The sequence below is a fragment of the Stegodyphus dumicola genome, chromosome 2, assembly GCF_044657685.1.
Source record: "Stegodyphus dumicola isolate Sdum_Otavi_A_Nest chromosome 2, ASM4465768v1".
NCBI classification, from domain to species: domain Eukaryota; kingdom Metazoa; phylum Arthropoda; class Arachnida; order Araneae; family Eresidae; genus Stegodyphus; species Stegodyphus dumicola.
The window spans coordinates 37,162,438-37,186,691 of record NC_140769.1 but is presented as its reverse complement, the minus strand read 5'-3'; the positions used below and the strand labels follow the sequence as shown (position 1 = coordinate 37,186,691).

The 24,254-nt window shown below is 29.8% G+C and overlaps 1 protein-coding gene across 12 annotated transcripts in view; it reads right to left on the bottom strand.

The window, feature by feature from the left end:
- SNF4Agamma (SNF4/AMP-activated protein kinase gamma subunit) overlaps nt 1-24,254 on the bottom strand; it is a 559,866-nt gene that overhangs the window by 19,373 nt on the left and 516,239 nt on the right. For all 12 annotated transcript variants that reach the window (XM_085810578.1, XM_085810583.1, XM_085810580.1 and 9 more), the window contains 7 exons: nt 21,258-21,309; nt 16,095-16,198; nt 8,612-8,645; nt 8,296-8,343; nt 6,064-6,122; nt 5,888-5,933; nt 5,706-5,757 (listed from right to left, as the gene is read on the bottom strand). In XM_085810578.1, the coding sequence (XP_085666704.1) occupies nt 5,706-5,757; nt 5,888-5,933; nt 6,064-6,122; nt 8,296-8,343; nt 8,612-8,645; nt 16,095-16,198; nt 21,258-21,309 (395 nt within the window). The remainder of the gene's footprint in view (nt 1-5,705; nt 5,758-5,887; nt 5,934-6,063; nt 6,123-8,295; nt 8,344-8,611; nt 8,646-16,094; nt 16,199-21,257; nt 21,310-24,254) is intronic.

The following is a 24,254-nucleotide window of genomic DNA, read 5'->3' as shown; positions in this document are numbered from 1 at the left end:
AGCGCCAGCCCTTGTATGATACAGTGAGACATAAAAGATGAATCCTTTAAACTGTCAGTTTTCAATTTTTTTATTAATAGAAAAATTGCTTTCTATAAATGCCTGTCCATGTGATAAGATTAGAAGCATTTTTAATATTTTCCATGCTAGTGTAAAGGAGAAAAAATAAAGGGAAGATAAGCATGTTAAGAAAAAACTTCTAGTAGCAGAAGTAAAACATTCAAATATTTGTTGTTCTTGCAAAAATTATCCTAAAAGTAAGAAATTAACCACAAACTTTTTTATAAAATACATCCATTACGTGTTAATATCATGAAGATATTTTTCCTTTTGTCACACTTTTCTGAAATCTTTTAGAATCTTTCTAAACTTTCCAAGTTTGGAATTCTAAAATGCTAAAGAAAAATTACCTCTATCAATTCTGTAATAGCAAAAAGCCAGAAATATTTTGGGGAAAAAAAAAATCAGGGGAAAAAGGTGTAAAATTAATTTTATGGAGGAAACTGATGCATATTCTAAGAATTCTGAATAATCACAGGAAAAACCCTTACCATAAAAAAATTAAAAAGAAGATATTTTTAATTAATTACATAGCTATTTTGCTTTTGATAAGAATTGTTTTCTAAATTGTGCTTTATAGTATTTATTACCTTATTTTTTCAGTTTATTCAAAATACTGTATAATATGTTGCCAAAATGGAAAGTAATTTAATAATATAATAATGAAAACTAAAAATGTTTTATTTTAATGTTATTTCTTATTTATAATTTCAATATATTACCATTATTTTAATGAAATTTATCAATGTTATAATATTTTTTAAAAAAAGTTGTAGACAAATTTCCAGATCTCTGAATTAAAAATTTTCTACAAAAATTGATTTTAAAAATCTCCAAAATGTTGATAAGTCGCCAAATTTAGAACCGTTTAATAAAACAATTCACATCCCCAAAAGCAAAAAGTTGTTTAAGAATTCTTCACTAAAAAAATGAAATAACTTCGAAATGCTTCTTCACTTCGTGCCCAGAAACTCGAGCATCCCACTTATATTAGAAATACGAACAAATTATAACCCATGAGCTCATTAAAAAGATAATCAATGTGTGTGTGTATTTAATTACGCCAAAGCACACTAGGGCTATCTGCCTAAGGGGAGGGATGTCTTCGTGGAGGATTTTCTAAGGGAAACTGGCTCGTATACACGTTACACATAGGGAAAACCATGAAAACACCCATGCAGCCAGCCCGTTCACAGGATTCAAACCTCGGACCGAACTACCAGTGTTCAGAGACTTTACCGCTCGGCCGCTGGTGGGCCAAAAGATAATCAATGAATCGCCAAAAATATTCCTTCAGAATACTAATTCACACTCAAAATGGCAGCCGAAGAAACAGATAGAAATTTCAGATAATTAAAATTAAGGACTTGCTGACCATTTTGACTGAAATTAAGGATTTTAAAGGACCAAAAAACGATTCTAAAAAAACCTAAGAACTTTAAGGACTCTTAAAGACCATACGAACCCTGTATCAAAAGCAAAAATAAGTTACCCAGTGTTCTCCAAAAATCTGTGCAATAAGCAGCTCCCTATGTCACCTATGCTTGGAGCTGGCCCTGATAAGACTCGTATTTATTTTGTGTAAAATCCATAAAACATTTTAAAATCACCGTAAAATTTTTAATTTTACTTTTTATGAAAATATTTACGACAAACTCAAGTAACTTATGACAGAAAACTTTATGAAATACAATATCACAATAGTTAACAAAATTTATTAATTATATAGCATTTAATCTTAAGTTACATTATTAATAACTGACTTAGGTAAGGTAGTCAGTTGGTAAGCTTTGAAAACTCATCATATATTTAATTAATAAAAGTATTTTATTATTACATACTTTGCCTTATGCTATGTGTTTTTTTTTTTGTAAGACAGGTGAAATATATGTAATCTAATAACAGAGTTACCACCTGAAACCTAAAATTATAAAATTATCTCCTAGTCCTGTATTTTTCACAACTTTTACAGAACTATATCCTGTAATTAATTTAGAATCCAACAGTAAATTTCACTGCCACAAAGCATGGTTTAAATATTTCAAAACGCAGGGTAAAATCTTAATGTTTGCCAAAGATATATGTAACATAATGAGTTTGAATATCGTTGACATTACTTCTAATTTTTTTGCTTATTTTATAAACACTATTGTTGAAAAGTTAGATGAGTTGTTTACGCATGATTCCCACAATCATTTCTTGGTTAAAATAATTTCAAGAATTTTGACATTGTGGTCTAAAGTCAATATAATAAATTGAATACTGTGGGACAAAATACATGTAATTTGCTTTCAATATTTGCAAGGATTGTGTAAGTACTATATATTTGTAATTATGGTATTATTCAATTTGGCAACAGAGTAAAAATTTACAAATGAATGCAGAAAATTCAGATAAGCACATTAAATCTGTTAAACTCTGCATGTGTGTTTTTCATAAAATAATTGAGGTGTTTTTAATGCATGCAAAACAATAAAATAAATTTGCCTGTAGTGATGAATTTCAAAGGCCAAGTCAAAATCATTTCATGAATTCAATACTTCAAAAGAATTTAATATCATAAAACGCCTTGGCACACGATGAATTGGAAGTTGATCTGTCAGCACTATCCTGTCAGCAGATGTTTTTATTTTATTTGGCTTATAATTCCTTACTAAATGTAGTATTTCATCTCGATGTACTCCGTCTTTGATATGATTTAAATCAAATTCCTCGTCATTATAATTCGCTTCCGATAGCGAAGAAAGTGACACAAATGTTACTGAAAACGAAAAAATTTCGATTGACAAATTAATCGGTATTCTTGACACAGCAATTATAGGACTTGAAAAGCGGAACTTTGTAACTGAACAAGAAATTATGTCTGTTTATAGAATTAAAGAGAAAGTATTATCACATAAAAAACGAAGCAACTTATAAACAACTTGCATTGAAAGAAATGTTTAATAAAGTAAACAAATACATATTAAGCTTTTTTTTTTTTTTTTTTTGTAAATTCTGATACCCTTTAGATCATAATTGGTCTTTATTTCATAAATTACGGTTTCATATTTTTAATTTTATAATTTCTGCATGCCATCTTACCAGATTTAAACTGATGATTTATAATCCGGAAAAATTGATAATCCGAAATCGAAGTCCCGACGAGTCCGGATTAATGACTTTTGACTTTCAAAATTAAAGTTAGTGACCTAAAACTTCAACAGTATATTACATCACAAGTGAAGAAACTGATAGTTTCACTCACGTGTGTCAGATCTGTGCAATGCTTATGGAGGGTCCCCCAAAATTTTCGTAAATATTATGGGTCCCTACACCAAAAAGTTTAAGAAACCTTGACCTAAAGCATAAGTTATTTTGAATATGTTTTGCAAAATATACGTGAAATTTTTATTGAAATGAAAAGGTCTTTATACTATTCAAAAACTAATAAATTATTCAAAAAGTTTATATGTGTGGAATCTCCCGCGTCTATAAAGTCATTCTTAAAAAAAAAAAAAAAAGTAGACATTCAAGCCAGTGTCTGCGATAGGCATGCCAAAACTTGCAGCACTTTCCCTTTCTCGCCAAGATGGAAAAGTTGGTGATTCAGCCTCGTATATACAAGCCTTAGCTAATGCAAATGAAGAACTGATGTTGTATCCCTACTACTTTATCACTCCAAAGAGTGTCATAACTCTTAACTTTATCACTCTTAAGAGAGTCATAAATTTTAACCAAAATGTTTTCAAATCAAGGTAGCCTGTTTTGCAGACTACCTTGATTTGAAAAAGTCCAACCAAAATACTTAGCTCATAAACAGTTTTTAGAGAATGGAGAGTGGAATCTTTTTGTCCGGGCCTGGCTCCACTTTGAGGGTCTAGGTGATAATTGCAAATGATGCCCCATATCAATTAAACACACGAATTCAAAGTTTAACACACCTTTGTTTAAATGTTTGTTCTGAGAACAATTTCACTTGTACCTCAAAAATAAATCGAGGTAAACAGAGTGGCATATCAGTTTACTGACAGTTTAGTGCACTACTATCAGGACCAACTTCAGAGAATTTCTCGAAACAGTCAAAGGCAGATATGCAAGAAAGTCAGGACAGCAAAGTCTTTTACTTTCAATAAAAGACTAGAAAGATTCATCTGAACTGAAAGAAAAGACTTTCAGTCTATATACCAATTCTGAAAGAAATTATTGTGATTATATTTATTATATACTCCATCAAAATTGGAGGCATAACTGAACAAAATCGTACTGTCACCTATATGGTGCTGAAGGCCAACAGCAGACACAATCTTGCACTCCTTGCCACAATGAATTTTATGGGATGTTCTGATGTTACTATCAAACATGCGAGATGAGTCACAACAACTCATATACACAGTACATATAAATATTTTTATAACAAATAAATAAGCACATTCCCAGTGGGTTTTTAATAATCTGTGATATTTTTTCCAGTGTTCTGCAATTTAGGTCTACCTTTAAATTGTAAAATTATTCACTTATTACGTAACAAAAATAACACTCCAAATAATGAATGCCATCATACTCAATGGCTTGGATTTATTATGTGAGCCTCTTAACTCAGCAGCACAGCCAGCCTTGGCTACTCTCCTATAAGTTTGAGATGAATCACATAGTATGAATAGCATCATTCTGAACAGTCGCAAGATGTCCTACACCAGGCATGTCAGCGCCAACTAATGTCCTATGCTGGAATGCCAATATAGCGGTTAGTGACACTGATTGCTGTACCAATGGGCCAAGATTCGAATCACACAGAAAACACAGGTATTTTTTTGTAAGCATTAGATGTCTGTGCGACAAGAGCACATTTAAAATACATGACGAACCAAAAGTCGTTTTAAGTGGTTAATGGTAGGAGAAGAGGGGTGGGGAATCCTTGAACTGCCCCTTTCACCAGGGAGTTCTCTGTCAAAATTGGGGCATAACTGCACAGCTAGTGCAAAGAGATTATACTTATATGACCAGTGGTGAAATTCTAGTGTCCCTTCCACTTCTATCTACAACTTATGTATCAACTTTAATACAGTTCTGCATAGCACAGCTTATTCATTTAAAGCTTCCACAAAATCTATGTAACATTCCCTAGCTTTCTTTAGAACAGATCATTGTTATTTTGAAGTAGAAATGCTGCTTCAACTAACATACAAACATTTTCAGTGATGGTTCAATCCATATTCCTCCTTGTATGTATCTGCTTTCGTAATCCTGAAGTGTTAATGTCACCTTGTGACATCTATAGAAAGCAGGGATTTATAGTGGACTGAGACTTGGGTTTAACTTTCCATTAACTTCAAGAAGTAACTTTCATAATCTGCATAATGTGATAAATCAAGAATTTTAAATAGTTTATAAAGTAACACACTCTTACTAGCTAATTAATTTTATTACTTAAATATATTTATTATCCTACTACCCTGAATGCACTGGATTACTTAAAAGCATTATTTAATACTTGAAAGCATTATAAGGTGAATAAGGTTAAGACTAACTCAGTTAATACAATTTAACATTTAACATAACATGTAACATTTTTTACACTTCAGATTTTTGCATTCCTAAATTTATTGAACAATTCTGAATTGAAAAATTTTTAGTATATATGTAATAGAATTTGTTAAATGTACCTGGCATCTGGTCCTATGCTTACCAAAGGCTTTGTTTTTTCTTTTAAAACATCTGCCAAATAAAAAAAAGCATATCCAATTAGAATTTTCTTTAAAATGTTACTAAAAATTTTCAATAATAATAATAATAATAATAATAATAATAATAAACGTGGAAAGAAAAAAAAAATTTGAAAATTTACTTCGCCATGTTTCTAATTTGTGTTCTTCAAGTTCTTCCATTTGAACCTATACAAAAATTAAATGGTCCTTTTTAAATGTTGAATATAAATGAAAAAGATAATAAGTAAACAATGATCCTTGAAATTTTAATATTTTTAATTCATATAATAAAACAATTACTTTACATAATACTTACAAAAGGAGATTTATAATATGTTCTTAGTATATTGATGAAATCTGTTATTGTAAGCATTCCTAAATTCAAAAGAAACAATGCTTAGAAAAATATCTATTGAAATAAATTGATTAAAATAATAAGAAATGAAATCAAGATTTTATTTTCAATAATTATTAGAGCACAAATTTAGAATATTAATGTTTGGTACAAAATTTTTTTCTTGAAATATTACATATTTTAATTTTAAAAATGGGCAGAGTTAAAAAACAAATATTTCTATACATTATATAAATTCCAGTAAGGATAAATACTTCTTATGCACATTCTACATTTCTGTTACTATTTATTGTTTAAGATATATTTTTGCGGCAATTTACTTTCAGTTTTTCAGTTATTTTAAATATCTGCACATGAATACCATACACAAATATACGCTTTCACAAAAATAGTAAGATACATTTTAAGGAAAAAATAATAGAGCACAGTATTCTCTTACTCGTGTGTTATATCTGGATGATTACAAAAAACATTAGAATCTTTAAATTTTACATATGCGAGACAAAAACTAGGAAATATGGTGTAATTTTATGATAAAATGTTAAGCCTACAGTACACTTTTTATTCATTTAATATTGAAAATTTCGTAATATGAGTATTCATTAATTAAACTTGACCACACTTTTGTATCTGATCGAAAGAGAAACATATCAGTGCAAAATTTAAAACTAACTCCCATCCAAACAAAATAATAATAATTAAAGCAACCTTAGATTGGCAGAAATTTTAAACAAAACTCACTAAAATTTGCAAACTGTGAAAAATAAAAGTATCCTCAGTCAAGAATCTATTCCAATCTAAAGTTGCTTTTTTGCTTAATTTTATATATTTTTGTGTTATGGAATATTATTTTACACATAACATTCACTGTTTTTTACATGGTTCATTGTAACTCATGATTACACTACTATAACTTTTCTGCAGGTATGAATATACCATACCTTAAAGCAGCGGTGCCCAACCTTGTGCTCGCCGATCGTTTTGTGCCTGCTCGCTAGCCCGATTAGGTATTATAAACAAAAAATATTTTAAAAATAACCATTAATTTATATTTCTTAATTGTTAAAACATGGTAAGCATTTATAGTCATAAGAGATATCTTGCAAGATGTTATAAAATAATTGATTGCTGACTGATGAACTTGATAGCGAACATGGAATCTTACTGCTTCATTCCGATGTTAGATGGCTCAGAATGGGAAAAATACTTCACCGATTTGTAGAACTTCTTTCGCCAATAAAGCAGTTTTTGGAATCCAGAAACAAAAGTTATAAAGAATTGTACGATAATAACTGGTTATCTGATTTGTATTTTCTCAGGGATATAACAGCTAAACTGAACGAAGATATCCAGGGAAAAGAAAAAAAAAAAAAAAAAAAAAAACCTTTTTCAATTGACTGGGACTGTAACTGCTTTCCAGATAAAGTTAAATTTGTGGATAAATCACATGAAAGAAAAAAAATTCACCTATTTTCAGAATTTATTAAGCCACATTAAACCACAAGGCAATTGAAACAAAGAAATACTCAGAAAACCTAAATGCACTGAAAAATAATTTTGAACTCTGCTTCTCTGATTTCCATAAAGTTCAACCAATATTATTATTCATCTCAAACCCATTTGCCGAAATTAATATTTCAGATGTATCACATAAGATTGGAAATATGTTTAACAAAAATGTTGATGTTTTGGAAATGTGCTTGCCAAAGGTTGGGCACCACTGCTGTAAAGTATAAAATATTAAGGTCTCTTTTGGAAATAGGGTGAAATGGATATAAGATTAAAATAAAAACCCAAAAACTTACACATAACATTCACTTTTGAAATGAATATTAAAATTAAGAATTTGTTAGATGTATGGGGAAGAAAATAACCACATAATTAAATATATACAAGTATTTCTTTTCAAAATATTTGACTAATTATTTTGAATTTTTTCTTGGTTTTCAAATTTTTATTCTTTATTATACATAAAAAATTTTAAAAACAGAAAAAATGATGTTCCAGATTTATACATATACATATCATTGTAAATAATTGTTTTATATACACAGTTTCATTAGATAATAATGTTTCACTACTATATTTATGCAAAAAGAGCATGACATAGGGAATATTGTTTTGCATGAATGAAGAAGGCAGCATTATTTTCCATACACCCAGTGACAGATTTAACTATTTTGATATCCTTACCTACGAAAGACTGTGTTGCCGAGTCCCATAATGGAGCAGCTCGAACGCCTAATAAAGAAAGCAAATAATTAAAAAAATATACTTACAAAATTTCTAAAAATTAAAATTATTCAATATTAATAATAAAAGATTTTATGAAACTCCATATTTGCTAGTGCTTATAAAAATGAAATTCACATTCAAATTTTGCAAAAAAATAAAGATGATTAGAGGCACTGGGCAAGGAAAGGGAAAATTCAACAATTCCAGCCTAATAACTTAACACAGTTTAACAGAATGTGCTCATTGCTTATTAACTGAAACAACATATGCTTACCATTATGAACTAGAGCAAAGAAAGCTTTCTTTACCTGAAAAGGCAGATTTTTTTATTAATATGACAAAAATGTATAGCTATATGGCACTAGAATCTGTTAGAACACAAACTTTTATTTAATAAATAATTTTCAAAGCATTTTTAAAAACATCTGTAGTGTACAAAAATGTCTTTTTTAACTAGTATATTCTAATACAAAAATCATATAACAAGTTCATATTTACTGCTAGCTTTAAAATAACAGATAGATGCTATAAAAATAATCTGCAGCTATATATTTTGAAGTTTTGTTTGTATGCATAAGTGGTGCCTTCGGTTTAAACTCATGTTAAATAAAAAGGTTATTTAAAACTTAACAGGACTTCTGCTGTATTAGATGAGGCAATAACATTCATAGCTTCATTAGATTAAGCAATAACTCACTTGTCAATCTAATAGAATCTGAAGAACATTTTAATTAAATTTAAACAGTTAGGACTGCAGTGATCCCAAACTCAAACTGCAAGTTCGGCTGATATGAAAGCAGATGACAGGCCAAAGTACTTTTAAAAAATGTATAAACATTTACAAGAAAATAAAAATAAATAAAAAAAATTTTGAATACTTTACACCCAAAGGGGTGTTTTTTTTAACGTTTTGTGTGCTACCTTTATTTATTAAATATCACGCTCTTCACACTTAAACCATAAAATTCAATTCAACAGCAATACCACATAATAATTTAAAAAGGGAATGTCTTTAGAATTTCCGATACACAGTCTCGCCCGCTGGAGATAGAAATGTCCCCCCCCCCATACAGTGCTGATATTGCTTGCTTTGAAATTGTTGAGTTTTTAATCAAAAATTTGTTAATAAAACCAATAATACCAATAATAATAAATAAGTTAATAAAATTTGGGCTTCCAGATGCGCATATTCAGTGGAGGATTATGTTAAAAATTTGATGGCTCTAGGTACCATTGTTTTATCACAATGTGAGAAACACACATTTATGAAGATTCTTCATTATTTAATTTCTTTAAATATAATACAGGGCTGGAATATTTGGTGGCAACAGTTTGAAAAGTTAATTAAAGCAGAAAATGAATCCAGGCAAAATGCCAAAATGAAATTAACAGCCCTTCTGGGCTAATGCACTTTGTTCTAATAACAGAAGAAATTTTAAATTTCAGTTATTGAATATTTATAAAAATATATATAATAGTCTTGGTTTTAAAATTATATATTAATATAAGCAAAAATATATATTAATAGGTGCTTATATTAATAAATATTAGCACCATGTTTGGAACAAATACATAATATGTACCTATGAATTTGAGACCACTGCTTTAATAAAGTATTAATGTAAAATAATGATATAGTATGTGATCTACTGCTTTTATTTATTTATTTTTTACACACTGCCAATAACATTGATTATTGTTTTAACCATTTTTTTTTCCAATCACTTTATCATACATTTAAACGTGAAAGTTACTGAAATTAAAATTTAATGGATTATTAAATTAATGGAATCACTTTCATTCAAATATTCTCAATTATTTATATTTATTTTCATATCTCATAATGTATATGGCTGAATGACTCATTAAAATGGCCTTTGAAAATGCCACTACTTTTTGTTTTGTAAATTTGGAAGAACCTTGCATAAATCCTGCCAGTTTTGTAAAACTTAAATGGGATTTTAATAATTTAATGAAATTTTTATTCCATTTAATTTGAAATAATTAGTGTAATGATTTTCATTTATATATTCTTAATTATTTATATCTGCTTTAATATTTAACAGTAGCATTTTAGTGATGCCATCTAAGAAATAAATAGCTAATTAAAAGTCATAGATTGCATACTAAATCATTACCCAATATACATCCTTACCATCCTATGGCAAATATGGCATTAATGTGCATTTGGTAGTCATCGAAATAAAAGCACGTATAAAGAGAGGGAACAAGCAATTTTTCAATTTTTTTTGGGGGGGGGGGGTTACTGAATGAAAGAAATTAGCATATATTCACTACAGCAGGGTTTCTTAAACTGTGGGTCGCCAAAAATTTTAGCAGTTTTGATATTTCTTTAACTTATTATAATAATTTTACAATCACCAAATATTTTTACACAATGTATCTGAAAATAGATAAAGATAAGGCAATACAAACAAAGAAAAAAACGAAAGCGTTTTGATGCATTCTTTTTATAATATAAATGTTCATTTTCCTTGCTTTGCAGGTGACGCTATCATTTCATCTGTTACTTTTCATATTGTTCTATGTCTTAAAATTATAAATTAAAGTGGCTATGTATTATTCAAAGCAGACTTTTTCTTGTAGAATGAGACAATACTTGATATTGAAGTCTTGATAAAATTGCATGAAATGTGCTGGTTCTGTTTCTGCATATTTGATTGACTCTTTATCTAAGAACCCATTGTAGATGCACAATGATAACATACTGTGATAATTCCGATGAATTCTTCCTATTTACAGAAATGATCAACAAAATGTATCATATTTCTGCAAAAATACTTAATAGTATACCTTTCAAATTTTTTTTCCATGTTGAACTTCTACTTGAAGTTCTTGAGTTCAGCAACAATATATATACTATATCCTACAGTTGTTAGTATATACCAGACACGATTTAAATTTTAGTCAAAATGTTTAATTCCCATTTTATCAAATATTGTTATTCCAGACAGAGATCTTTCATTTTAATCATCAAATCTTCATATCAATAATGTTGCATCAAGCAATGAGGGATCAACAGAACACAAATGTCTCTCTTCTCCAAAGTTATATAGTATAGAACTTTGGTCTCACAGTAAAGTAGTATATACCAGACATAGTCAAACTGCGCTTTCCGACACCTTAACTGCTCGCGAACTACTTGCGATCCTTTGCCATCTGAAGTGTGACTTGTTCTGAATAAACATCGTTTAATTTCTTAATACAAATGGAATTTGAAATAGAAATCATGCAGTACCACATTTCTTTATTAATCACTAATTTAATTTCTGATATTATGTATGTAAATATTTGATAGATTTCAATCTGTCCACTGCTGGCTTTTTATCAGAGCAACAAATATGTGAAATTACAAATAATTCCATTTCTAGTAATTACCATTCTGATTATGTTACTTTTTGAACAGGTAATGGTCATCGGAATACACTATTATGAAGTTAATCTAAAAGTCAATGCTAATATTTTTATTTATTTATTATCCCTAATATTTTTGTCTCAAGTTAATTTTACTTCATTTATTTTTATTTATTTATTCTCCCTAATATTTCTGTCTCAAGTTAATTTTACTTCATGCAGTATCTGCTGACATTCCTGAGTGGTCCCATTGTTCACAACAGTTGTGATCCACCTGGAAGATTTGTTATTCATTGCAGAATACTACTTTAGTCAGTCCTCGAATGGTGTGAGTAACTGCTGGAAGAAATCTGTTTCTTCTTGCAATCCACATAGAGCTCTTTTAATCTATGTAAGAATTTTATGGGGGTTTTATTTCTGATGGAGTAAACATTCAGCTTTTTACTTGGTTAGGAGACTTGTCTCCATCTTCTGCGGAACTCCTTCAAAATTAATTTCCTATCCCTAAGCAAGTCAGGCATTTTTATGACTCTGCTTCATTGATTTCACAATAATATGCTTAAAGAACACTTTTCCCACATGAAACTCTTATCTTTCATAATAATTCCTTAGTAATCCGAAGCAGAGATCATAATTTATTTCACCTATGGTTGTTGTATGCTGAAATATTTGGAGTAGTGGGAAGAATCACTGAATCAACAATGATTTAAATTTTAGTCAAAATGTTTAATTCCCATTTTATCAAACACTGTTATTCAAGATAGGGGATCTTTCACCTTAATAATCAAATCTTCATATCAATAACATTGCATCAAGCAATGAGGGATCAACAGAGCACAAACGTCTCTCTTCTCCAAAGTTTCTGTCAAAGTCGACATATTGATATTGGCGAAATCTCTTCAGCTTGTGATATTTCCTAGTGTTTTACAATTTCTTGCTTGATGACCTTCTTTCTTTCTACTTCACACTAGGTTTGAGCATTTTGCTGCATTAGGTTAGAGCCGCCAGTAAATAATGCACTATGTTAGAGGCATTTTTCTACCCGGCATATCTAAAATTTTTCACCCCTTAGTACTGCCACTCTGCAGCTGCACCGGTTGCCCCATCTCTGATGCCAGCATTAAACTTCTTTTAATTCTGTGGAAACTTTTTTGTCTTACTAATTATCAATCATCATGTATGTCTGATACATCTTTACTAAAAGCATAGTAGCCATACAAAAATTTGTAAAATGATCCACTGTTTGATCACTACAAATTTCTGTCAATAATGTGAAATTTTGCTCCTGTAAACATTTATTTTTAAAGTCTGGTCTTTTTTTTTTTTTTTTTTTTTTCTAAAGTATCCTCTGCCTACAGACTGCAATTCAAGCTTCATTTAAAATTTATTTTCTGTACACAGGTTAGGTAACCAAATGTTGAATTATGGCTACATAGTTACTATACTAGTGCTAAACTAGGAAAGTTACTAGACTAGTTTAGAAAGTTATACTATGTAACCGTTAGGTGACAATAATCTATTTAAAACTTTCTTCCAAGTTATTTTAATTAGAAAATCAAGATGAGACAGTAAGTCATTTGACCACCTTTATAGATCCAATACTTAGAATATGGTGGATCCATACACCTATTTGGCAAAAGCCTTAGGAACTAAACTATTGTACAGATGTCTGCCCTGTAACAAAAGGCCTCCACATCACACATGTGTGCATGTCCATAGAAATATGAAAAGTTACATGTTCATGTTATATCTACATTTGTGAAATAAATTCAATATAGTAGTGACAGGTATGTTTTCTTTCTATAATATTATTTTTAATTTGCCATGTATATCAAAAACAGCTCGAAATTAAACTGCTAGGTTGAAGAGTTCAGCTGGTAAAAAAATGGAATATGTGCTTGACGAAGTGTTTATATAGCCCTCCATGAACGTGCTTGACGAAGTGTTTATATAGCCCTCCATGAACTACTAGATTTATTAGCAATAGGTTATGTATGCCCAGAGTTATCGTAACAATTCAAGAAGTGGTTTTGAGAATTTTCAATGATGCTAATGAACTTATCTATGCCCAAAATTATCAAGATGATTAGAGAGATAGTTTTGAGAATTTTGAATGATGCACCTGAACTTCATTATGGCCCATGTGTGTGCCACCAAATTTTAGAAATGTACAGAGTAAAAATTATAATGGGTTTAATCCTAGTATATGGTACACATTAGAATTGGAGAAATTCGGTTTTTAAGACATCAAGAAGCGCGCCAATTTTGGTACTCAGTTTTGGTATTTGGTGCCGAATGCTTCTGCATTTGCATTAAATTTGAACGAATAGGAAGAACTAATTTTGCTTTCTAACAATCGAGATTTAATTTTAAAATATTCGGAAGAATGAATTAATTTATTTTGAATAAAAATTAGATGCAATTATCCCATGATGGCCAAAAATGCTTTAAAAATATTATTACAGTTTTCTACATCTTATTTGTGTGAATTTGGATTTCAGTATTAACTAACATAAAAACGAAAAAAAGAGCGAGACTGTTAAATGTAGAAGACAATATGAAAGTAGTCTTATTATTTTTATGACCAAATATAAATGAAATTATAAAAAACATCAAGCTCAAATTTCTCATTGAAGGTATTTTTATTATTAACTTGTAATTAATCCCTTAATAAACATACTGCTGTTTTTGTAGTACATATTATTTTACATTCAAAATTAATATCAAACTATTTTACACAGTGTATTATTAGGTAAGTAAACAACTTTTACACTTATCTTTTTCTTTGCGTGATGCCAAATTTTGAAATCGTTAAAAGTGTGCTGAGACAAAAAATGGTTGAAAATCACTGGTCGATATCCTAAATTATTGGGATGGTTCGATGGATAGTTTCCAGAATTTTCAATGATGCACAGTGCACTGATTACTAAAATATTCTGACAGATTCCGTTGGACTCCAGGCTGAAATACTGCATCAGCCAGGGCCGTTATGAGAGGTACTGATTATTCAAATGCCACTGAAATTACGATCTTTTTTTTTGGGGGGGGGGCAGGGGTAATTTGGCCATCAGCAAAAGTAGTTATTTCAAAGTTTTGGGAAAAGGTGTTTAATGATTTTTTTAGTTATTATTCAAAGATTCCAATGATATCAGTATGTTGGTCTTTATGTTAATTGTGTGTATAAACAAATTTACTTTCTAAGCAAAAGCCTAAACAAGTTAATAGCTTATTTTTAAATAAATATTTTTTCTCGAATAAGAGTTTCTCTGCAGTACGCATTGACATGTATCATTTAATTTATATTTTACTCATTTACTCAAGGCTGCTCATGAATTTAAAAAAAAAAAAAAAAAAAATCTATTTTCTTTTAAGTAATGATTTCTAATTTTCTCAAATACACTACTCAACATTGAAAATGCAACACCACATTGAAAATGCAACACCCAGAAGAAGTGACAAGAAAATTATGCAAATTTCAGGATAGACGCACGTCACCGAGTTATGTGAATGATGTGAAATGCGCAGTTCTTCAGAGCACGTTGAAGAAGATATAAGAGAAGGAACCTACAGAATGTCCCATTTCTGTGCCCTGCCAAAGAAATCCTCATAAAAAATGTATTCTTCTCTCAAAGGATGCGTGTAATAGCAGAGACTAACAATGGAGGCAGTTCCAGCGGACTGACGATTTTACTAGGGGCATGGTGATCCGAATGAGAAGGGCAGATTGGCCCATATGGCAAATCTCAGCTGACACACACCTGAACGTGTCCACAGTGCTTCAGCTATGATGATGCTGGTTGGAACAAGGAAATCTGGCAAGTTTGAGGGATGCTGGTACAGCCAGAGTTACTTCAAAACGTGTAGATCGATGCACCCACAAAGAAGCAGTGGCTTTAACTTTTCTGAACACAAAACAGTAGATATAAGATTCATATTTATATGTAATCATGTTAATGACATATTCATTAATTTATTTAAAAAGTTTCTTCATATTCAAAAAACAATCTCATTATTTTTAAAACGACATAAATTTGGACTTCCAGCTCTCGAGCATTCATACAATCTATCATGCGGCTCCCATCGTTTTAAAGTTTGGTCAGCCCTAGTATATACTAACAACAATATGTATATACACACACACATATATATATACATATATGGATAAGAAATTAGCTTAAAAATAAAATATGGTTTTGCCAAATACTAGGAAAAGTTAAGAATTAAACAACAAACACTTGAACAATATATTATGCAATATTAAAAACTTATTATTATTATAATAAAATATTATTATGTATTTTATATGTATATATATATTTTGTTTCCATCAGCACAGTTTAAAATCTAATTATTAACCAAAACCATAATTAAATTCAACTTACCAGCAATTGTGTATCAAATACTACAAGTTTGGCACTAATTGGAATAACATCATAACATCGATAACATTTAAAAAATTTGACAAAAACTAGATTTTCATCTTCACCTATGGAAAAAAATTTAGGGAAAACAGAAATTAAAAGTAAATGAAGTACATGAATGACAAAAATAGTATTATGCTCTGATATGTTATACTTTTACATGCAGTTAAATTATATCAGTTTGAAAATATTATAATTCAAGCAATTACACAAATATAAACTTAGTCAAAATTAAAAAAACTTAATATGCACGATTCATGGAGGTAGGAAGTAAGAGAAGGATCCCAACTGTTTTTCGTCATGCACTGCTTTGAAGCAGTGGTGAGCCCCATGTGGAGACCAAAACATTCAAACTATGTATGTGAAAAGAATACATTTTTAAACAACATTTCATTCTGAACAAAATTAAATGCTATACCTTCTTCCCAGAACAGTTTAATTTGAATGAAGTATTTTTACAAATTTTCGTTAATTATATTTAAAAAAAAATTAAGGTAATTCAATTTTATTCGGTTAAGGATTACAAAAATTAAGATCAAAGCTTATTGTATTATTAATATTAAAATTATGCATTATTTCTTTCCTATTTACAGAACTTCTTTCTAAAATACTTTCTCAAATATGACACGATTTTTTTAGCTTCTGAGGCATCTTTTAACCCTTTGAGGGGCGGTATATAAAATAATTTAAACTGTGGTAAAATTTTGCATGAACGATAACTTATGGACCCTAAGGATAGAAAATTGAGACTTTAAAAAAAATCTAGAGCGAAATCCTGAATTTTGAGAGCCGGTATATATTTTATACCGGCGCCCCTCTAGGACATTTTTTTCCAGGTAGCTGCCAACTGTTAATCTTTGTTTTTAAAATTAATTTTGGGTACTTTTGATGTGCATCTGTAGTGATGAGTGCTTGAATACAGTTATGTAAGTCTAAAGACAATTTTTTTTTAAATTTTGGCAGAAATTTAAAATTTTAAAAATAAAATTTATGTTTTTTTATGCACTTTGATGACGCAACCCAGCTGACCATACTTATGTAAAATATGGGTAAAAAGCTTTTCAACTTGATTTAAATTCAATATTGATTTATAAAAAAATTTAGCAAATATAACACTGCATGTGTAAATCGTATCATGCTGTAACTGAACTAGTATAATATTACAAGCAGATGTAACTCAGCCGAAAATTAAAAAAAATTGAAAAATGAAGCACTATGACCGACTCAGCTGAGAAAGTATGTTGCATTTTTGAAGTTGTATTTTATACTTTATATAATATGTGAAAAAACAACCATGCTTCATACTATGATAGGAAGAATCGCCCCCGCCCCCCTCTCCACGCACACACACTTTAGATCATCAAGGACCGTAAGGGTCCCTTTTTTATTTTTTGTAAATATAGGTTGTAATGTATCTTTTTGTTCAGAAAGAAACGCCATTCAACAATTTTATTATTTGATACACCTCAAAGCTCTTATTCTGATTTTCAACCCCTTTGGCTGCATAGGGGCTCATTTTCAACTTTTGGATAAATTTTAGTTTGCATTTAAAACGGGCCTTAGAAATATTTTTCCTCCTTTCACCAACTGTGAGAATTTATTTCGGAAACAACCTATTTGTATCAACGAGAGCGCAGATTTCTCTTGTGCTACTTTCATCTGAAATTAACAAAGAATTTCCCTAAAGAATAAAAGCATGCTTTCAAACCAGCAGTTTTTGTGAAGGAAGAGCGACGGAGAGCTCGCAACTTCGGGTGAGATGGACCTTAAGTACATTTCCATTTTAAGTGAGCTTTCCCTTTGTGTGATCTTATCACATCTCACAAAAGGAAGAAGGCGTGACCCCCGAATGACAAATTAGTTGTCAATCACCTCTTTCATTTTCCTTCCATTCTAGGATTTTGGAAAACACGAAGCAACGGGTGTCTTTTGGGGGCTAACATTCCACATTTAACCCCCACAATTGTGTAAAGTTTTGACCCCAGATGGCAATTTTGAAATTGATGAGTCTTTCTCTTGGGAAAGAGATAAGTGCTGAAATAAAAATTTTAGCTAAACACAGACGAATGAAACTCGAGCTGAGTACACAAAGAATAAATGAAACTACTTGTATTCAGTCCTAGCGCAGAGTCAATAAACTCCCCATTCCTCCATGAACATAATACTGAATCCTAAACGACTTATAAATTAATCATGAAAAATTATTACATCATAAACTGTTATAACAATAAAGAAATTCTGTCATGTCACAGAGTATAAAAGGAGAAGACTGGTGCTGCCATCTATTGGCTTGGTACCCTCAGTGTGGGCGCCGGTATATATTATATACCGGTTTTAAAATCGTATAAATAAACTTCTGTTAATTATCATTTCTGACAAAAATGAAGTAAATATATAAGATTCAGCATGTGTACGTCATATATTTGCAGGTTTTGAATCTTTTCTTTCCCTCCAATAGAATTTATCAATCCACCAACATGATACCTTGCAAAGAGGTATATTAATTTCATAACTGCAAAATATTGAGCATTCATAGGGTGATGCTACCATTTAGAATTGAAAGGAAACACTAGAAACTTACGATTATAGCTTTTGGTGTAGAAAAATTAGCATTTTTTCGGAGGTTAAAAAATTGACAAACAACTGGTATATATTATATACCTGTGCCCTTCAAAGGGTTAAATCTAAAATCTGAGTTAAATTATAATTAATGCTCTATTCGGTTCATTTCAAATTACAGTACCTTTTATTTTAATAGTGAAATATGTTAAATATTGGGGCTGAATTCCATGTACTTAACTTTCTATGAATATTTCTGAAAGGGAATACAATAAGCATTTTTTTAAAATATTATTTAAAATTGTAACTGAGTTATTATAAAATGCAAGGAAATTAGTCTTTTAATACTTATCATATTTTTTTTTTTTTTTACCCTCAATTTCAACAATATATATTCTAAAGACTCTTCTTCATTACTTAAATACACACCTCATAGAATTTGCTTTACAATACCTTTTAACAGATTGCTTTCCAGTACAAACAATTCTTGCTAAAATAGCTTTATAAACATATTTCAACAGAATTTCAATTTATGTTTACAATTACATGTTAAAGTTATTATATATTTAGATATTATTTATAGTCATTATAAATTTAGATATATTTAATAACTAGATTTCTTCACAGTAACTTTTACAGGAGTTTATGAATGAATAAATCCTTTATTTCCAAATACATTTATAAATAATTTAAAAGATATTTACGCATTTTGTTAAAGGCAGAAAAATGCTTTTTGCAAGCATATGCATAAATACCCATATATATATCATGTTTTTCATTTTTGGTGTATGCAAATCTTTAATTTCTGCGAATTCACTATATTTTTAAAAAAATGTATTTTATTTAAAACATTTTGGTGTTTGGAACAGAAAATAAAAGTAGCGAATACTTTATCAAGGGTATCGAAAGGCGTATACAATTTTAAATGTACTGTAAGGTATTTTTCATTCTTTATGCAAAATATTTTTGCTAAAATTTATATTTTTGTAGTCCAACAGCTTAGAATTTTATAAAACAAATTCATAATCAAAATCGCTGTTTGAGTTACTGAAAAATAACCAAGATGTGATTTTTGGGTAAATGTTATTAAACTATACAAATTGTTATTATCCATCCGACAATGAACGTTTCTTTCATGTGGAAGTGTCTGCCTTTTCGATTTGTGTGGAACTGTCATGTGAGCAAATACTATCAAAGCACTGTCAAGAAAGCTTTGGATGTAAGCAAAAAACACCCCATCTGGAGACCAAAGCCAGGGCACCCTGCTTAAGTCATAGTACAGAGTTGGTCCCTCCTTTCATTCTTACCTCCATGACATGATTTTATGGGCAATGTATAGATGTATAGTTAAAACCATTTATTAATTTTTCAAATTTCTGTGTAAAAATTCTGGCTCAGCAACTGAATTTTTCAGATTGTTAACATTTACACATTACTTATTAATAACATTTATTAACATTTACACATTACACTAATTTTTTTTAATACATTACACTTAATACACCAATGATGCTGCAATTTTTCATACTTATTTTCTTTCAGCAAAATTTTAAGTTGCATAAACTTTAAAAAAAAAAACACCTTCTTTAATTCCACTTAATGAATATTTTTGCAAATACATATATACATACAAATACATATATATATTTCATTTACATAACAGATACACAAATATGCCATATAAAATAATACAGTAATCTGATCTACAAAATGACATAGTATTTGAAATTACTATGGTGTGATAAGATGCACTAATTGTTGCAAGGTGCAGGGAAGGAATTTCTTAAAGGAACTGATTATCTTTTCTCTAAATTTACAAAAAAGGAAAAAAATACAAAATGAGAAAAATAATTTGAAATTTAAATTCAGCTACTAAAAAACTAAATAGTTACATTTTGTGTAATTGTATTCACAGCTAGCCTAATATGATAAAGTTAGGAAATATATAAAGATTTGCAAGAAATAATGATAATAATAACTACAGTAATAAATAAATATGGAAACATTTCAATTTTTAAACTCGATGAGAAATTTTAAATTATGTATAGACATGCATAGATAATTAGACACCACTAATCAAATTGATTATTTTTTAAACTTCAAATTGATTTTAAAACAGCATAGTATATACACAGATAATAACACAGTAAAATATTACAATATTACAGCAAAGTAAAAAATAAAGTGATAATTAATAGTTATTAATAGTTCGTTAGAAATTAATAGTTATTAATAGTTAGTTAGGTAATATTTTATTATACTATTTGTTATATAATGCTTCTTGACAAATAAATTAAGGGAAGAGTTTAATTAAAAAATAATGACAAATAAACACAGACAAATAAACAATTATTATTCTAAAATAATATTTCTGCTTGACATTCCAGTGCTTCAGAACAAAAATAATGTTTTACAAAATGCTATTTTAAGAAATAAAAAAACATTTTTTACCCTGTTAAAATGTTTATAATTATTTCCTAGTATATATATGGCATAAATAAAATTCATATTAATTTACAGTAGGCAATTTGCAACAGTGCAACAGACATATAAAGATGTATTTACCTAAATCTTCTATGTCTATTTTATCACAAAGTGGATCAGCATGTGGGGGAAGCTGTAAATGAAAAAGCTTTGTTAAAAAGGACTTGCTAAAGGAACACTAATAAAAATCGAAATTATCATTAACAGAATACTCATAATCAAGGGTCTGATTACAGCTTAGACTTAAAGAGGCACAAGCTTAATGTGATAAATTTCAGAGGATCTCAATTCAAAATCCTCCTACAGTTCTTTATAATACTATTTTAGATTAATCTTCATCGAGGTAACGAGATTGCTTAACGACTTTGGCAGCATTTGAGCATTATTAGTTACAAGCTTGCTCTTTCCAATAGTGAAGTAAACCACAATATTTTATTTCTCAAAGCCGTTTTTGTAATAGTTGCCAAAAATCACCAACCTCAAATCTCCAATTGAAAATTAACCCTGTATCAAAGCACTTTGCCTCAAGCTATCTTAATCAGGCCTTGACAATACACAACATGGACATGTTTCTAAAAAAAAGTATAAATGCACCATTAAATAATAATAAAGTTGTTAGAGGTGATGAGTTCTCTTTGGTCTAACTCATCAAAATGTCACAAGGTATTACTACTTTTGGATATACTAAAAGAATTAATTATGCACACTGTGAAAAAAAAGGGGAGGACAGTTCTAAATCTCGCGTTCTACTGGGCCGATTGATGAAATTAAACTTGCGCTTTTCATGTCTCGAAAGCGCGACTTATGATATGTATTAGATTCATATATAGCATTGTTCTAATATAGGTATTTTGACACAAAATCGGACTTTTCTGAAATAACATACCAATTTTTTTCCCTATTTCCTTATACTGCGTGATCTATCTATATGCTCTGAAACGAAAATTCAAGCACAACACTTCGCTATCACATTTGTTCGCATTCCCCTCTCGATGTAACGGTGTTTGAGACACTAGGGTACCTAACTACCTATGCTACGAGGCACTACCCCTTGTAGAAAAATTTGAAGTTTCGAATTATGACAAAAAGTTACCTGACGAAAATTTTGAACATATGCAAAAAAGAAAATTAATTAAATGTAAACATTAAGAGTAAAAAAAAAAGACTTTAATTTGTAATAAAATAGTAAAAATACGTGAAAAATACTTAGTAAGTGCAGGCTCAGGAGCCATCGAACTGGCAAAGAATGTAATTTACATTGAAAGTTCAGAGTTCATTACAGTGGCGTAGTTAAGGTGGGGCATCTGTTCCCGGCGCGGGAACCAAACAGGGGCGCCAAACTGATGTTACGAAATTTTAGAATGAAACATTTTTCATTCTTGGCATACAGAAAGGGGCGCAAGATCTTCAGTTGTCCCCGGGCGCTGAAACCCTAGCTACGCCTCTGGTTTATTAACACTTCGAGTAAACTCCATTAACTTCTGAACTGTATGCAGGCCTTTGCATAACTTTTCCGCGACATCAGCATACTGGAGGTAACTAAAAATATCATTAACTATCTAAAAACACCAAATACAGTTAAAACAATTGAAAAAACAATTTCTTCTAAAAAAATCTCAATTCATTTTAAATAAGTTTTATAATTCTTTTTGGGAAAAAAAGGCTTTTATGCTTTTATTCTGCCCTAACGTACAGATGCCACGCAAAAACATCGTTAAATTGCAGCCGTCAATATGGATATTTTCGTTGAAATATGATACCGGGAATTTTTCGTCATTACAATACTTCCTTTGCTTCGTTCATTTTTAACAATCAAAACAGAAATATGCTTACTCTACTATACATATTCATTTACGAAAAAGATTCGTTCATTTTATAGAAGAGGACTTCTTATTTCTTCTTGCTCAACGTCCTTGTCAATTTGCTCAACGGACAGAGAAAACAATCAGCTGTATCGTTAAGTGCTTCTTTCAATATATTGAATGCAAGCTCTCGTGTTATATGAAAATTCTTTAAAAATGACGTGTTCTACTTGAACCTCAGTTCAGAAATCCACAAATACATGGTGTCTTATATTTTCTTCGAAAACGTTGATACAAATATTATTAGTCTTAATGACGTGTTCTTAGCTGTAGCAAATAGTCTCTTGGTCGCTTCTTTGCAAAACATATACATAAGATTTTGTCATAAGTACATTTGAGTTGTAGATCTGTATATATTCAATTCCCGATGACAATGCTACAAGCTCTCATCCAATTGGAAAGTCTGATAGAAGTCAAAGTTTTATTAATATCCTTTCCGTCTTCCAGAAGCGGTCTGCTTTATAAAGCTGCTTCAATTTCTTCTAACACAATAATCATGCTTTCGTCATCTATTTATATTCACTCTATTGTCTTTCGAGTACCACATGATTGAATTTATCATGGACTCACATTATCCTCTCCATACGGCCGCACGTGGAACAATGACATTTTCGTTATTTTGTGGTGAAGATTAAAGTTCAAAACTTTCACTTTTCACACTCTCTTTTTTATTTATTTGTCTCTTTTTCAGTGTTTAATTCAACAATTATTTATTTCTCCCCTGTCTTCCTCAACCTTATCTTCTGAGGGACATCCATGCAGACGATTTTTTTCTTACAATAATTGTATCTATTACTAATTTCGTATCAGTGAGTTAAAAATACGCTAAATATATCCTAGATTCATTTTTTTCTCACTTTAATAATAACTAAGAAATTATGTTATTCCATTTCATCCTGGAAAGCAGCAAAGACAATAAAAAACATTACTCTGAAAATTAAACTAAAACACGCAATCAAATTTTAAAACCCTTACTCATACCAATCGGCAGAATAATACTCATATTGTGACTCGTCTTTGATGTTTCATAAATTGACAACGCATCTTATGTTCTTTAAAATTAAAGAATAAACTGAATTATTATTACATTTATTGAAATTTCCAAAAATAAATCCCTTCAATTAGATTAACACGCTTCTAATTCACAGCATATGAAAGTAACAGCACAGAGTAACAATATATGAAATTCTTTTGGAAAACTAGATTATGTGGCCAG